General features: G+C 37.5%; 1 protein-coding gene across 4 annotated transcripts in view; it reads right to left on the reverse strand.

Moving 5' to 3' along the window:
- The window catches only part of WDR37 (WD repeat domain 37), a 44,440-nt gene that overhangs the window by 4,981 nt on the left and 20,846 nt on the right, over nucleotides 1–18,613 (reverse strand). For all 4 annotated transcript variants that reach the window (XM_027686933.1, XM_027686932.1, XM_027686934.1 and 1 more), the window contains 5 exons: nucleotides 16,661–16,705; nucleotides 14,356–14,432; nucleotides 12,552–12,789; nucleotides 11,881–12,022; nucleotides 474–608 (listed from right to left, as the gene is read on the reverse strand). In XM_027686933.1, coding sequence (XP_027542734.1) covers nucleotides 474–608; nucleotides 11,881–12,022; nucleotides 12,552–12,789; nucleotides 14,356–14,432; nucleotides 16,661–16,705 — 637 coding nt within the window. The remainder of the gene's footprint in view (nucleotides 1–473; nucleotides 609–11,880; nucleotides 12,023–12,551; nucleotides 12,790–14,355; nucleotides 14,433–16,660; nucleotides 16,706–18,613) is intronic.

The following is an 18,613-nucleotide window of genomic DNA, read 5'->3' on the forward strand; positions in this document are numbered from 1 at the left end:
AACATTTTCATCCCGTATAAAAAAATCTCAGAAAAACAATGCTATGTATTTACTGAAAATTAATGCTGACTACACAAGCATTTTATAAAACCATTTCAGACCTTTCTCAAATTCTTACAAATCTCAACTCCAATTTTAGGAGTATGTTCAGTGAATTAATAGAATAGACTATTTCAGTTGGAAGGCACCTGCAACAATCATCTATTCCAACTGCCTGATCAATTTAGGCCTGACCAAAGTTTAAAGCATGTTATTAAGGACATTGCCCAAATGCCTTTTCAAGACTAGTAGGCTTGGGGCATCGACCATCTCTCTAGGAAGTCTGTTCCAGGACTTGATCACCCTCTTGGCAAAAAAATGTCCAGTCTAAACCTCTGTGTCTCAGCTCTGGACCACTCCCACAGGTGAAAGAAATTAAGAATTAATTAAGAAGACATGAATGAAGAACAACAGTAACTCAGAGATCTGCTTACCTGTTGACTGCAGAATCTGTACGGATTGTTGCAATAGGAGACCTCATGTTTTTCAAATCCCAGACTTTTACTGTACGGTCATCACTACCAGAAACAACATTGTCTCCCACAGTGAAAACTGCAGATGTCACAGTGCTAAACAATCAGAAGAGAAAGACATTAAGCTCTAAAGTTCATTATTAAACTAGCATCTGATTTAGAAATTGTAGTTTCTGTTCCTGTGTTTCCTTTAACATATGTCTTTTGTATTTTATTTTTTTAAAAATAATCTGACTGGCCCAATTGCTAAGAGAAGCAGCCCAACACTAGAGACTCACTCTGGAGGCATCTTTCATATTCCACTGATCCTGATATGAGCTAAACATGTCCAGTGTTGAAACCTTAATTCATTTTTGAAGTTCTGCACTAATGTCCAGTAGGGTTATCAGACAACACAAACTGAATTTGTAGCATGGAGTACAATTCTTCCTCTTAAGTGCCTTGAGACTAATAGTCAATTTCTTTTCTTTCCATCCAAAGACTTCTGTAGAACTACCCCAGGCATTTGTCACTCCCTGCACAGACACCAAGGAGGTCGAATACCTACCTGAGGTGTAGCTAAAGCTATTTTGTACACACACATAAACATGCTGTAATCCGCACACAGAGCCTCCAGTATAACTCCACTGCCAATAGCTACAGCAATCTAACAATTTCTATTTTTGATTTCTATTCCTGTTTTACAAGCAGTAAGTCTGAGAGTCAGATGAAAAAATGGCAAAAAGTAGTAAGAAGGACGATCATACAGTTCTTTCAAATTTTACCCATTATGTCTATAAATGCACAAGGGGAGTCACAGAAAGACTCATGAGAATATTTGTAGCAAATGAAAGCACAAAATATTACTTCTAGAAGAGATTTTATAATTAATTTTATTTTAGAATTTTATTATCTTTGTATTTTATACTTTCAGAAGACAGTATACTCCTGGGCTCAAATGAACAGTTTTCATGATTAGTCTATGGTGGGTTTTTTTAATCTTTTACCTTTACTTCATATTAACCAAGTAAAAGCTTTTGTACTACTATTTTCGTTGTAATTGTGTGAATTCCCAATCCATAACCAGTTATTTTCTGCCCACATTATGTACTAACAAAGCATTTCTGTCTCTCCCTACAATCATTAGGGAAGGCTTCTCAACTCTGTTTCTACAGATTTGATTTAATGACCTATCTTGTAACTTGGGTCACACACGTCAATTCTTAGAATTTAGTAATTTTAATTTAAGTTGTCAGTTGTTACTGTCACTTTTGTTGTTCTGCAGAAATTTGAATTCATGTCCTATCCAAGCTGCTGATTGAGATTAGCACAAGCCAGGTCACAATGGACCAGTTTATGCAAGCCTCTTAATTTAAATTGACACCAAATTAAGTTTTAATTAGGACGAAGGCCCACTTTATTCATGATACCAAGTTTCCTAATGCATTATTAGAGTGCAGCTAAGCTACCAGGGAGATGATTACAATAAGAACCAAGAGGTCTTTGACTAATCTTCTGTACTTTATGAACCAAAAGTCAAAAAGTTAAAACATACATGAAGGCTACAACTACTAAATCTCTTTCATAAGGCACCTTTGCATTTGAGAAGAAAACTCATTCATGTAGTTCGAGCTGCTGCACAACACAGTTGGCATTTCTTAGCACCAACCTTGTCTTCTACCAGCCCAACCTCCTTTAAACATACCAACATCTGCATTTATCTATCCACTATTTCTTTACACAAGCTGCAAAATACCTCAGAAAAATATTTCAAGCTTTCCCTTAACTCTATACTGCTGCAACACATTTGAAACACTGTTCTTAAGGTTAAAATTCTCTACTCAATCTCCATAATTTGCACACACATTGGGAGACTTCCTTGTACACAACAGTACAAGGAATTAAAGTCATACAAAATTCTCCAGGTGAGTGAATATACTGTGCTTTAGTATTGTGCTGCCAACAAATCTGATCTGTTTTCCCATCATACATTTTATTCCAATTACAGCTGGAATAGATTGTGAAACTGTCTTAAAATAACCCTCCAATTTTGGGTGCTTTCTTTTTCAAAACTTTAAACAGCTTTCCAGCTTCTTTGATCTCATAGTGGTTCTCCTTTATCACTTATCACTTTCAAACATGGTTAAGTTTCTTTGACTACATAAAGTTCTCTAATCCTTAGACTTATAATTTTTAAAATGAAAACACTCAGAACTATTGCCATGAGAACAAAATGTCAGCCCTAGGTTAGCTCAACCCTTCCTGCTCCTGTAAAGTGAAGACTCTCAAAAGATAACAAAATCCTTTTCTGTACTGTTTTCAGCTTATCCATTCAGATATTACTGCATACACAAAGAAAAAGTTTGTAAAATAAAAATGCAATTAAGTTCTGCTGTAGCTCTCTGGCAACAGGGAAAGTGATAGAAAGGCAAAGGGAAGGCTCTGCTCTGTTTTCACTGACAACTTTAAAGGTGTTTAGTGGTCTTAGCCCTCTGTCCACCCTCAGTTTGTCCCTGTAAGGCACTGCAGGCTGGGATGTGCACTATTTGCAAGCACACGTGACTATGGAAACAGCCTTTTACATACAGAGCTTTTTTTTATGATCAGGGATTTTGGTCCCAGTTCCAAAGCAAACAGTGTATGGATGTCTGCATAACACTTCCCAGACACTGTGCTTTTAACAAAATGAAACAAGACTCTTCTAGGAGAACCTGTAGATACACTTGATTCAATTCTCAAATATATCTCATTTTCAAAATAAGATTGCAAGACTTGAAGTTTTATGTAACTTAACAACAAGTTTAGAAAGGCAAAAGCAGTATCATTCTCACAAACCTGACAACTCTGGGGAGGGTTATCAGCACTTCATTGTCATCTGAGTAAAGACCAAGTGGGTTTTTGGCTGGTTTGTTTTGTTTTGTTTTTTAAATAAAGTGGAACATATTGAGTTCATATTTAAAAAACCATATACATGTAAATTCAAAACATGCACAACACTACTGACTTAAAAAATATGAGCAAGTGCTGAGTTCATAGATCTTACACAGTACAGACCATGTTTTGTGTCCTCTGCTATTCCAAACTGGGGTATCTGTTAATATGAGATAGATGCATCTCATCAAATTTTTTTCTTATTTTTGTGTTTGTTTGTTTTAATTAAAACAAAATAGCAACAAGAAGAAAAGCCACTTTCTACTTATAAACTAAAACAGTACTTCAACCCAGCTAAAGGGCGATGTTGAGAAGAAAGGGAAGCAAAGTCTGTGTGGGAAGAAAGAAGTTAACAGAGCTGCCAATACACAGATAACCTTTCAAAAGTATTGCCTCTCTAACCCCATCCATATCACAAAAATTAAAAGCCTTCTCCCTATATTTTCATGTGGCTACATTTATTTTCTGTTTGTATTAGTCTTCAGATAAAACTCTGGTTAACATCCCCTTGGCTAAATTAATAAAAAGTGTCAACAAAAGATCATCAGACCCCATGTTAATTGAATGCTAGAAGACATTAGGTTTTTAATAACTCAAAAAGATGACAGGTATTGTAGGACATTAAAAAAAAACATGCAACGAGGAAGCAGTCTTATGACACTTCAAACTGTGGGTCCCACAGGGAGTTTGGTGTGCTACAACCGTTCTCCAAAAAAGCCTCAGCCTCCGCCAAACCCCAGCAAAACTCATTTATCTTGTCATAGGGAGCAGCCGAGCGTATACTTCCAGCTGACAGCGTGGCACTTCCTCACCACACACCGCTGCCTGGCCTCGCACATCCTGCTCCCTCCGTGGGTCTCAATCACCAGAAATACCGTGGTGCTCGCACTCCTCATTAGGCCGAACAGCTGTCTCCCCAGTCACACTGAGACACAAAACTGTTTTGCATAACAATCTGCTGAAATTTCACACATAGGGGAAGGGGGAAAAGAAACAAACATTGGAAATGTTGGACCATGAAATGCTGATGCAGAACCCTCACTGGCAATGCACCAAAAAAAGAAGTTAACACTGCTCTTTCCGTTTTGATTTGCAGCCTAAACTGGGATTTGCCACTGAATGCCGGGAGACAACACGTTTTTGCACCCTTGGAAAGGCATCTACATACACGCATTAAAGTGTGTGTGGGATGAAATTGGATAAAACCAGAGTTTTCAGATAAATTTATTCAAGGTACATCAAATTGTAGGTAAAATTTGAGCGCTCAAATATGCCTCTCTCGTTTCAAGCAGGAAAATTCAGAAACAAAACTGAAAGGAATCTCTATTTAGGATGAAATTTCCTGCACCAGGGGAACAAAGTGTATCCCCACACTGAGTCATCTGCAGCCTGGGGGGAAGCCAGGACCTGTGTTTAAAACCTCCAGATATGGACAACAGGCTGCCCGTCTCACAAGGAGATGACAGTGAACAAAAGAGCCCCAGGTAAGGAGGACACCAGTACCTCCACATTTGAGTGCATTCAGGTTTCGGAAATGCTAAAAGCACTTGATTCCAGAAGGAGCTACACATATAATTGCCAAAGTCCACCTATGGATTTATATCCAAATACCAGCAAAGCCTTTTTCTCCAACTTGAGAAACAGTAAGAATGAACCATGAAGGAATTACAGAATCACAGAATCAATTAGGTTGAAAAAGTCCTCCGAGAACAAACACCACCATGTCAACTTGCCCATGGCACTGAGTGCCATGTCCAGTCTTTCCTTACACACCTCCAGGAATGGTAACTCCACAACGTCCCTGGGCAGCCCATTCCAATATCGAATAATCCTTTCTGTGAAGAATTTCTTCCTAATGTCCAACCTAAACTTTCCCTGGTACAGTTTAAGACTATACCTTCTTGTCCTGTTGCTGATCGCCTGGGAGAAGAGGCCGAGCTTCACCTGGCTACAACCTCCTTTGAGGTAGTTGTAGGGAGTAATAAGGTCCCCCCTGAGCCTCCTCTTCTCCAGGAATTAACATAGAAGGGAAAGGGAGGGAATTCAGAGATGACTGTTAGCACTCAAGAGTCATTTTTTTTTAGCATTTAAATCAACAATGTGTATTCCAGAGACATGTGTTTCATGACATTTACAGAAAATTGCCAGTCTCCCTTTCTCGCTATCTTAAAAATAATAAAATGATACAGCAATGAAAACAGTAACTAGCTTGTATGAGGATTACTCAGTGGCAAGTTAGTAAATTAGTTAAGGTGCAAATATTTTTAAATCAATTCCATTACATTTGTGATGGGATAAAAAAGGTCCATTTATCCCTGCACTACTGCTGCATTTGTTATCTAAGCTCCAGATAGAATACAAAGAAAGGGCCCTCTTACAACCCTCTTCTGTGGGTCAGCTGAAAAAAGAAATCATAGCATTTTTTACTGCATGAATTCAAGAATGGAATTAAGATTCTTTCCATCTATTGTAGTGAAGCTTAAAGCACTCAAAAGCAATTGGATACAGATTTATCATCTACATCTTTTTTAAAGCAACTGACAAAACTCTAATGGCTAACACTGAGTGCAATCAAACTTTGCATGTTACACACCCCACACCCCAAAATAAAACACTTTTTTTTTCTTTTAGCTATAGGGCTTTTAAGCACTTAGCCTTATAGTTTAAGGAGTAGATTATTCAATTTCTTATATTTCTCTATTAATTAGGAAGCCATTTCTGCCTTGAGGAGTTCACCAATGACACCAGAGAAGGTTCAAGAACATAAAGAATTGCTTTTTGTGGCACTTCGGCAACTCCAACATTGGGTTGGGGGAAGGTTAGAAGAGATAATGGGGTATTTCAAGCTGTGCAAGAGAGCAAAGAGAGGTAAGTAGGATGAGTTGAAGGCACGTAAAACATGCTGGCTCTGGTCTGTTCTGACAGACTGACAAAGAAGTGAACAGTATGGGAAGTGAGACAAATTCAAAGCTGGATGCCTGAGCTATCAGCTATTAAGGCTGCTAACAAGGCTAAGAAAACTATTGAATCCTTAGTATGCTCAGTTACATGCATGTAATAAACGTAAACCAAAAAGGTTTTGAAACATGTCCAGAAGCATTAAAAGCATTAAAAAAAAAAATAACCCTGCAGCTTCAAATCCAGAACATAATCTTCACTTAAAGAATATTCAACATGGAAATGTGGGATCAGAACAGTGTGTGAAACACGTCTTTGGAGCCTTTTTCAATGAAATGCAAGAGGAAAAAAAAACTCACAGCAGACAGAATAAGGTAGAAATATTAACAGCAATATCAGAACCATCTAGTTAATCAGTGAGGCTTGGGGAGAAAACTGAATGTTTCATCACAAAAATTTTGCACTTCTTACAGAAGCTGGATTGAGATATCAGCACATGGTGAACGCCTAAGGCACTCTTTGATGAGAAACAACAGAAAAATGGTAGACAAAGCATCACTGATCACATTAATAGCTGAAGCAAAAACAGGACTATCTTGAAAAGAACAGATGCTTTAAACTGGTCAAACTCCACTGATAGCATCCAACTTGTTACGTTTTGTTTGGCACAAAATTTTGACTAAAAGCACAAGCACAGCTTTTAGTCAAAGATGCAAAGCTTGCATTTTTAGAACTACATCTACATAAGCTTTAACTTCACCAAGAAAACATGGCTGAATAAAAACACCTAACAGTGACCTTGCAATATTGGGCACATCTAAAACAAGACTACTTTCCAACAGGGATGTCTAATGACATCACTGCCTGCAGAAAAGGCCCTTCCCCCCTCCATGATTTGCTCTTTCAAGAGCAATATATTCAAGACAGACACATATAAAGTATGAGAATTAAACCTTGCAGAATCCAGAATCTGGGAAAGCCAGCTGACCTTGGAAAGCTGAGTGTCCATGAAACTAAAACAATTATTAGTCTCTTGAAATGGAATGCCATTTTCACATTAACTCTCAATTCACTAAATGCCAAAATTCAGCCCTGCATCCTAATCAGCAGCTGCTTAATCATTTTTACATTTTTTAATTGAGATTTTCCAGCAAGTGTAGGAGTTTGAAAATGAAAAGTTGAAACAAGACATATTTGCAGCTCTCTAATTTCAAAGTTCTCTGGATGAAGCACAACTCACCATCCAGCTGCATATTCAGAGACATTCAAGCAGCAAATGAACAGGAACTTTCCCTTCTGGTCTCCTACAGCCACACAACCAGAGTGAAAGGAGAAGGAATATGCCGTAGTCCAAAAGAGCTATAAGCCGGCTTGCTCAGCTCTTTGGAAGAAATAGCGTAAGATTTACTTTAAGCAATTTTTCCCTGAGTTTTCTAGAAAGTAACACAAAGTTACAGATTCCACAACTAACACACATTCACGCTTGATGCACTGGTTCAATCTAGACACAAAGATCAGTAAGTTTGAAAAGCAGTAAACAAACTTTGTAATTTTTTTCAGGCTAGGTCAAAAGTACCCAGTCAAATTTTTATTTCTTTTTAAGTCAAAAATGCATTTAATCACCCAGACAAGGTGGTGCATCGCTCTGCACTGAACAACCAAGAAGCATTAACAAAGGATATTCACTTTAGGATAGCAACCCAAAGTTGCTTCTTAAGACATCATTTTATTCTTTGAAGGATGGTATTTGCAAGTCCAGACTTGGAAGCCCTGCGTATTTTTATTCAAGCATTTCAAGAGAAATGTCCCCAACCACTGTGTACCTTTGATGGTCACTAAACAAAACAAAACCCTTTATTATTTACCACGTCATTCATCAGCTGCATATAAGCATCAGCATACTACAAATATACAGCAAAAGGACCGTTCAGTTTAAAAGCTGTATATAAATCCACTAGCTAATAAGCATTCTGTTGCCAATTTATTTCCAGTGCTACCGAATTGACAGAACAAATGAATAAAATCTGTAAAGTACTTGACTAGACCTGTACAGACTAAGGGGGTTTTTTTAAGCTACAAATAGTAAAGATTTCCAACACGAACATTTTAGAAGGTTCCACACATCAAGCGCACGCAGAGTACTTAAAGGGACAAAAAACATCTCATCAAGCACATATGCAAGAGCATGTCAACACTGGTCATTCAACTAGGTCACTGTGCTGGGAAAAGAGAAGCCTTCGCAGTCCCAACAAGAAACAGCTATGCAGGCATTGGCAAACAAAAACAAAAATGAAGCTGGAGTGAAAATTGCCAGGTAGATGCCAGAACCATTTTGCTCTTCAGAACAAAACCTTAGTTCAATGAACATGGCAAATGTAAACCAAAATGTGACAAGGTATTTTTATGACTATGTGAACAAGGCACAGGCAAACAAGTCATGTACTGAACTGAAACAGTCATATATATGAAAAATGTGAACAGATCTAGAAACTTCCATAGAAAGATGTAACTTTGAAAAAGACCTTAATATACTTCAAAGACTCAGCTGAATGCAGGCTTGAAGTGCAAATGTACTGTCGATGTACTATGTTGGTCTATAAATTTCAAAATATATTCAAAAACACACTTTAAGGTAAAATAGGTAACTTGTATATAAGAACTGGTAATTTGTACAAAAGAAAATACAGGAAACAAAGCTCTTCAAGATAAAAATCAGAAGACAGAAAGTGAAGCTAGACAAACTCAGACTAGGGAGGCACAAAAAGTTTAACAGGGAAATTAATTAGACACTGCAATAAGTAACGTACAGAATTTACCAAGAAATAAGTTGGAATCTCTGTCACTGAAATAACTTCACATACATTTGGCAATTCTCCCAAAATTGCCTCCTAATTCCAAACAGTTATCAGTGCAAGAAGCTCCAGACAGATGTGTCAATCACAACTATTCCTTTTGGCCTTACTAGAAGAGACTTTATTTTCTTAAATTGTCACAGTAGTAGACAATAAGGAACATTCAGCTTCTAATAAAGAAGCTATATGCTCAAGACACCAAAATAGTAGGTGATTCCTTAGTCCACTTAACATACAAATAATCACTTATAGATAAAAAATATACACTGCCTTTGATAAAACATTATAGTACGTGAAAACACACAACAATTCTTTTCATTTTTTTATGTCAATTTACTTTATAAAATCATACTCTGCATGTAACAGGATTCCTTTTTCTATAAACACATCAGCATCAGTTATAATTTTAAGACGATAATGAGCCATTTTGACTTAATCTTCACTTTAACACATTAAGACCAATAAAAGGAAGTTGGAATTACTCCCTCCCCAAATTATTCAACCCGCGGACCCTCACACAGTGTAACAGTGCTGACACCTGCCGGCCAGGGCGCGCTGTGCAGCCACAGCGAGAAGGAATTTCGGATGGAATAAGATTTTGTGTTGTAGTACACAAAAAACACGGTATGCTGGCCTCATGATTGAGATGTTTGGCATCTAATTATATTGGTTTGACGTATTAAGAGTTGATTTGGTGAAATACACAGGGAAAAAATAGCTGCTCTATGAGCTCCTCGTCAGGTGCTGCTCAGCCAGAGGCTGTTAAAATCGATGGTTGAGGACTTTAAATCATCAGTGTTAATGACTGTAACATCCAATTTACAGAACTGATGCCAAGGACCTATCGAAATATTAAAAGCTTGGCAAATTATTCAGAGACACTCAGGAAAGCCAAAAAACAGTCTTCTGTGTATGCAGTTTCCAGTCAATAGCTAAACCAGTTTCTTCTATGCTGCTTAACGTGAGGAGATTGTTATAGCGTTGATTAGAGAGTAATTTAAAAATATTTTCCCACAAGGCAGTACAGTTAAGGCCCCAAAATAAAATCCCTCAAAGCACGTCTCAACTGCCAAATACCACCCCCCATCTCTGCTCTGCCTGCACTCCTCAGTGAAACACTCACCTCCCTAACAGAATCACCTACTCAAGAGAACAGAGACATCAGCAGCCTTAGCCACTGAACGGTAAAGTCAGTTTTGAGACCCTTAAATTTAGGGTGTATTTATGTCAATACTAATAACTCATACATTCAAAGAACAAAATGGAGACAGGTGATACAACAAAACAAATATGAAGATGATTAAAAGTTGGAATAAGAGTGACTGAAGAGGTTGCACAAGGTCTATTCCATTCATAAAAAATAAACGCCCTGCTAGCTTGTAGGTCTCAGCAATGGAGGCCAAAACACCAGCTAACAGCTTTTACAGTCTGCACCATAACCCCAGATCAACATCATTTGGCCTCAGCAAACATATGGAAAAAACATGAATGTCAATCTCGATCCTTTCTCTGAAAAAAATGTCCTGGGACAAAGAAGTTAATCAGTTCAGAAAAAAAACACAAGCACCAATTGGATACAAAACCTTCCAAGTTTTACAAGTGATTCTAGAAAAAGTGACAGAAGAGTACAAAAGTCATGGCATGAAACAATTCTAGGATGCAGGCCACAAAATGAAGGTTATTATTCCATCAGGAGACAATGTCTACTTACATGGGATGATTGTGATGCACCAAATAATTTATCAAGATGAGGAGTCTGGGGCAGGGAGTGGTAAAGAGGTTTTACTTTATATATAGGTTAGCCAACAGCTGAGGAAATGAAGAAGTGGATACTGAAACTCAGTCATAATGCAAATTACATATCTGAATTAACAAAAACCAAAAATGTGAATAAATATTTGTGTGTTTTGTTTTGAGCTAGGATTAACAATCATCTTCTATTCTGAAGAAAGGAGGTGAAATTTTTTCTGATGCAGTCAAGCTTAAAAGTCTTAACAAGTTCCAAAGTCTTAAAAAATTATTTGTTTCCTTGGGTAAAGTATTTCCAAGTTATTCCTGTATTTTCAATGTATCAAAGCTGAGATAAACAGAAAGGTAAGTCAACACCGTAACAGATTCTCAGGACTACATTTGTCCCTTTTCAACAGTAGTCAGTATAGTAACGTTAAGCCTAAACTGGTAACTAAAAATGTTACATCAAAATCACTATTTTGACAGAACACAGCAATCAGTGCCCTTACTTTAATTTCCTATTTTATGTGAATATTAGAAGCTTTAAAGGGTAAAAATTAATCCTGCTTTTTGGTCCACTGGTTCCAAAGAAGTAACCTTTATTTCACACTGAGTATCGTGGCAAGCAGAGGCAATCTGCTTGATCCACTGCATCACAGCAATAACCCCGAACTCCAGGCATAACCAATGCCAAAAACAAGCTCGTACCTTAAATCACCTTTAATTATAACAACTTTTATCGAGACTTAACTACATAAGCAATATCACACCAAGAGCCCTGGCTGCTATTTGGGAAATTAAGTACTGCTCTGTAACATTTGAAGGAGGACAGTTAGAGGTTTCTGTGAGAATCAGTCTCGCAGAACAGGAATGAACTTAAATACCTCAAAAAAAGCACTGGAACAGTTTCTTTCAGATTAGCAACTACATTTATACTTTTGGAACTTGTAAAAACCTGTGAGGGAGCTGTCACTTACTCTGTGTGGCCCTGAAAGACATTCACGGAATGGATAGAAGGATCTCTGAAATCCCACAGACGGAAGGTTGTGTCGCGTGATGATGTCACCACAAGACGCTGGGTGGGATGTGTACAACAATGCGTGAGCTCCTGGTCGTGCCCTACAACCACAGATGACAACATGTAAGGCAATGAAAATAAGACTTTTCATTTCCACATACACCTGGAATGAAATGCTGATGATTATTTTCTTTTTTTCCCCAAACTGAGAAGAATAGTGATCATTCTGAACTTTAATGTTACTACCGGTGTAAAAGTTTGGGACTGTATTCAAAGGCAAAAAAACACACTACTCATTTCACACCAAGTAATGCAGGCTATTGCTGCTTTATACGCCCTGAACACAGCAAAAGCATTTTGCAAGAACTAGAATTTGGGTACATTCAGTTTAAAAACAACTACTTTCATTGGTTAAATCACTAGCTTAAAGAGAAGACAAATTCATGCTCAGGGGATTTACAAGGTGGTAATTTTAGAAACTACTACAGCATTGAGCAGCAGCTTCAGTCTTGTACACACTCGTGTTGTGGTCCAGAGAAACAAATTACTTTCCCAATGTTTTCGCATCTACAAATAATCCCACATATAAAAACAAACTGCCAATTTAATTTTTTGTGAGTGAACAAATACCTGTAAGAGAATGGACAAGTTCAGAAGTCTCTACATCATACAGATTTGCTGTCCTATCCCACGATGCTGTCACAGCCTGCTTCCCCCCAACCAGCCAGTCAGCTGCTATGACCACTCCTTGATGGCTTTTCAGGGAAGTTAACGGCGCTCTGACAGTGGGGCAATCACTGGAACCATCCCCATCTCCATCAGGTTCATCTTTATCTGAGAACTCAACTTCGTCTTCTCCAGTCACTTGCTATAAAATACAAGAGAAAAAAAGGTTTACTACAGAAGGGAAGGAATGTCTCAAAGTCACATTTTGCAGCGTAAATGCTTCCCAATCCCCTCAATGAGAATGTGTGTAACTTAATTCTGCAGCACCTGGCCTACTCACTATCACAAACTTAGTTGAAGGAATACAACCAGTGAGTTAATTGCAGTTTTAATAACTCCATTAACAATTTCATGAGGAGCAGCTGAGGGAAATAGGTTGTTCAGGCTGGAGAAAAGGAGGCTTAAGGGAGACCTTATTGCTCTCTACAGCCACATGAAAGGAGGCTGGAGCAAGGTGGGAGTCAGCCTCTTCTCCCAAGTAACAAGCAACAGAATAAAAGGAAATGCAGCAAGGAGAGGTTTAGATTGGCTGTTGGGAAAAATTTCTTCACCAAAAGGTTGTCAAGCACTGGACCAGGTAGCTCAGGGAAGTGTGGAGTGACCATCCCCAAAGGTGTTTAAAAGATATGTAGATGTGTCATTTAAGGACATGGTTTAGTGGTGGACTTGGCAGTGCTGGGTCAACAGCTGGACTTGATGATCTTAGGAGGGTTTTTTTTCCAATCTAAATGAATCTACAATTCTGCTTCATTTTAAAATCTCCTCTGAACTCTTTAGCTCTGAGTATCTGTCCCCTTTACTATCTGGTAAGGTTTTTTTATATTCCCTTACTGTATTACCCTAGAGTTTCATTGCAGCATATTTATCAAGGGACTTCTTTCCTTTCAATTTTTAAGGACAGGAAGCATCTAACAGGACACTGACTATTTTAACCTTCAGGAAGACAGTCATTTACAGACATATTTTCATCCATTAAAATCAAATCATTACATCAATATTTGCCTGTTGGTCAATACATAGTCATCATGTAGTGCTGATGTAAACTGGATGCAAAATAAATTCTTTTGTCAACCATGAAACATCAGTCTCTGAACCTCTTTTTCATTTACATAAGACAAAACCATTTTTCTTTTATGTTATATGGATGTGAAAAAGATAACATTTCTACTGTTCTTTCAAAATGGGAAATGCCAAATCAAATAAACTGAATCAAATATTTTCCATTCAGAAATTTGTCTTATATGATACAGCCATCTCTTTGCCCCTGTTTAGCTTACTGAGAAGCTCATGCTATAACCTCTGTTTGTCTTCAATATAGCTAATACAGGTGCCTCAGTAAGTAAAGCTACAAGAATTTAACTAGTTTAAAAAGAACTTCATTATTTATAATTTGAATTATTGCCAAAAAAAATTACTCATCTTCATTTACTTACACATTTACTACCTTGAAAAAAATAGTCAACTAATGCACTTGCAGCTGCAAATTCTATTCTGCACCACACACCTTTGAAAATGTGAAGCAAGTCTATTTTCAAAGAAAGGATGAAATATAGCTGTTAAACTAAAACCTTAAAATCCCACCTTTGGCAATCCTCAAGTCATGTAATTTTTTAATTATATGTAAATTTAACATTCAGTCTTATCACAGAACCTGTATCTGATGAAATTGCTGTGCAATTAGTTTAGTTGCAGTAAGTTGATTGCTTACATTGCAGTCTGCAGTTGGCTGAGGTGTAGGCAACTGTACTATGTATCTCCAGATGTGAGCTGTCTGGTCTCCAGATGCTGCACAGGGGGAAGAGAGGTAAAAAAGAGAGAGAGAATAAATAAGAGCATTTCCATGGGCAATAAAAACAACCTTTAACGTTACATTTGTCAATACTGTCTGAGTTCCATTTTTTTTTAACAGATACCATTGTAAACTTTATGGTAAGCAAGTCTCGACATCAACAGTTACTCTCCTGCCTTCAATACTCATTATGAACATAATTCATTTTGAAAAATATAAATAGGTACCCAGTTAATCACTCCTACAGTGAAACACCCACTCAAATACTACACATTAGAAGACAAGTATCTGTGTTATTCCAATATGTAATATTTGAAGAAGGCATTTAATACATCACAGGTGCCATTCTTCATTTGCCATTTCTCAAAATATTGGGGTTCTTCATTCAATTATTGAGGTTCTTCATTCAATTATTTCTTCCATTAGATGTTTTTAGCAGGGTTTTAATGAGAAACCCAAAGAGCAAGCGTGAAGCTATTCTGCTTCTGCCTTGAAAAGCTCAGCTTAACTAACACCAGATTACAGCTCAGGTTTTGAAAAAGACTTACCCATTTACTAAGGAGAAACTCAAGATTTTCCTTATTATGGACAGAACAAACAAGTTCTAATACCTGGGGGTACAGTGCTGAGTGTTCTAGATTGAGAAAGACAGTTTGTAATGAGCATGCAAAGCTCTGGTAAGTGCAATGTACATGAAAGCACTAAGAAAAATAACTCATCTAACAGACCAAGAAGGCTAGAAGAAAGGTCAACCTTACATTACGTCTGATGTCACTATTCTGGATTAGGGGGAAAGGTTTTTTATTTTAATCAGTTATAAAATTAATTGTCACTGAAGAACAAGACGCCTGAAAACTTGCAATTGAAATACTTTGCAGAACCATCTCTCAAAAAAATAATGAAAGAACAAAAACCCTATCTACAGGCATCTTTTGTTTGTTTAGTTTGGTTTTCACAAGTCAGTTTACACAACAACATTGCTTATGGTACTGAAACAAGGGCTAAGGTTAGCAAACGGAAGCAGGAAAATCCAAATAAACTTAAATCATTAGCCTACATAGAAGGCCTGATGCTCCCTATGTTCCTTTTAAGTGATGAGTGCAGACGCAGAAAGCAGAAGTGTTTTCATTTCTAACCTCAGTAATAATTATCCTCATTTTACAATGACTTACCTAGTAGCAGCAAACTCAATCCAGACCTCTTTCATTCCAAAGCTAGTGGCCTAACTGCTGAACTATATGAATCACAGCATCAGGCACATCAGAGAGTTTTCAAACCTGAAGCTGCACTGATGGTACACTCAGGCCTGAAAACACCTTTACACTAACAATCATATTTTCACACTGCTTTTTCTGCACACTCAGTAGCACAATATTCTTTTCCTTTACTTCTAGGAATATCATGTATGGATATAGATAGATAGAACAGACTATTTCAGTTGGAAGGGACGTACAACCATCATCCAGTCCAACTCCCTGACCACTACAGGCCTGACCAAAAGTTAAAGAATGTTGTTAAGGGCATTGTCCAAATGATAGCCTCTCTAGAAAGCCTGTTCCAGTGCTTGGCCACCCTCTTGGTAAAGAAATCCTTCCTAATGTCCAGTCTAACCCTCCCCAGCACAGCCTTGAACCATTCCTGTGCATCCCATCGCTGGATCCCAGGGAGAAGAGTTCAGCAGCTCCATTTCCAATTCCTTTCCTCAGGAAGCTGTAGAGAGCAACGTCCTTAGCTGCTCCTCACAGGACATGCCTTCCAGCCCTTTCACCAGCTTTGCTGGTCTCTTCTGGATGCATTCAAGGACCTTCACATCCTTCTTAAATTGCAGGGCCCAGAACTGCACACAGTTCTCCAGAAGAGGCCGCACCAACACTGAATACAGCAGGACAAGCACCTCTTTTGTCCACCTGCTTGTGCTGTGTTTGATGCATCCCAGGATGAGCTTTGCCCTCTGGGCTGCCCAGGCACACTGCAGGCACATCAAGCCTGCTGTCAACCAGCACCTCCAGAGCCCTTTCTGCAGGGCTGCTCTCCAGCCACTCCTGTCCCAATTTATACGTGTGCTCAATGTTACTCTGTCATAGGTGCAGAATCCAGCATTTGAACTTGTTAAATTTCAACCCATTAACCACTGCCCAATGCTCCCACCTACACAGATGCTGGCAAATCACACTTATTTTTTACAATAATTACAATAATCAGCATATGAAAAAATTTTACATACCTGTAAGAGCCACTTGCTCAGTGGGATGAAACTTTATGGAGTTTACTGTGTGAAACAAAGTAAATTTTAAAGTTAGCATACAAAAAGAATTCTTTCACCATGTTTTGTTTTAAAAGCATTGAAAAATCAAGTCGTCTTGAGTAATTTTTATAGCAATAACTTAGGGGAGATAAAGGTGTAGCATCAAAGAAAGCGGCTATAGTTGATTATACAACAATACATATTTTCTAGAAAATTATTTCCTGAATCTAGTACAAATGGTTCATGTTAGAGAGGATAAAGAAACCACATTCAAATAATCATAAGTGAGCTGACAGCACATAATGCTCTCGACTTCCATAAAGAGAATTCAAGTATTCATAGTTATTTCTAACTTAATGAAAAATGATTATATATAACCATCAACGTTCTGATTATTACTTAGGATTGCAAGCTAAATGCCTGAAAACCTGATGCAAATAATACAAATCAGATTTCAGTCCTGCAACCATATGTAATCAAAATATGATGGACTTAAAATAGTCCTGCAAGAATTCTATCAACCTACAAAGCTCTTCATTTTTATTTCAGTGCATAAAATTCAATTCAAGAAAGAACTCTGAAATTATTTCCATCCATCATACAAGTGAAACAGATGCTTATGTTGTTGGGAGAGTGTGGTGTAATAAGTCTGAGACGATACTTCTTAAATTGAACTAATCAACAGTGCATCAACTCCTGGTACCTTTGCATCATTTCAAATCAACTGTCAAACAAGAAAAGTTTTATTAAATTAAAAATATATTATTTCTAATGTAATTTTTATATGTATGTAATTATATAAAATCTATATACAGCATAATTTACAATTTTTTTGTTTCAACGCAGTTGTTTAAATACAGGTTAGAACTTACTATTTTCATGGTTATCCAAATAGCAATTTTAAAAGAAAACTGTCAGTATGACAGTGCAAGTGATTGAAGTTTTTAAACATGACTTTATAGAAGCTGAAGGTCCATGCAGCAAGCAACCTGAGATATCTGAACAAATTAAAGTGTTGCCAGTTGTTTATCTGCATCTTTGTGCTGTAGGAACTAGAAGTCATATAGAAGGAAGAAAAAGTAGAATTAATGGCTGAAGCAACTGACCAGTCCCTGGAGAACTTAATTCTATTTGTATCCTTGCCACAAGGTTCATGTAATGTGCTATTTAACCAAACATTCCTGGTCAATAACTGCATTTCTCATCTTCAGGGTGCATGACTCTCCACTCAAAGTGCTCGATTCTCAACAGCAAGTTAAAGGTAAGGAAAACCTCTCCAATTTTGGTCTATAAAATTCTACATTGTAACCCATTATGAGAGAGAAGAAGGCTAATCGGGTGCTTGTCAAATTGGACACCAAAATTTAAGATTAACAGAAAAAGCACTCATTGCACTGCACCTTTCCACCCAAAGAGGGGTTAAAAAAAAATTTCTGAAATAATCATACTGGGATAAAGGAAGACAAATGCCAATACATAACTGTCTTCAAAACAAGATGACAATCTAATATTATGCAGCAAATTATACATGGGATCATGTGTTAAACAAAGAAGTGCAAATAGATATTCACGCAGCATCTGTATTTTGTATCCCAAATATGACACTTATCCTGCAAGACAGTTAATTTCTGGTTACATAAGATTCTCTTGTTTTGCATATGCATGAGATCTCAATGAGTCCTGACATTTAACTTCTGAGTGTCGTAACTGTGCCTGTAAATTTCTTTATATGGAGCTGTTTATTCATTTAGCATTTGCAGAACTGCCTTAATGTGCCTCTCCAAGAAAGAATCATATTGCAGAACCTTCTCTGTATGAAAATTAGTGGAACTTCACAATTGACTTGTTAATGGTGTTGGCAAACCTGCAAGTGAAACCACAATAAGCATTTCTGTAGTTGTCCAAAACCCACTTCCCCCTCCCCGTTTTCAC

Source organism: Neopelma chrysocephalum, unplaced genomic scaffold (genome assembly GCF_003984885.1).
Source record: "Neopelma chrysocephalum unplaced genomic scaffold, ASM398488v2 Primary Assembly neopelma1_72, whole genome shotgun sequence".
NCBI classification, from domain to species: Eukaryota; Metazoa; Chordata; class Aves; order Passeriformes; family Pipridae; genus Neopelma; species Neopelma chrysocephalum.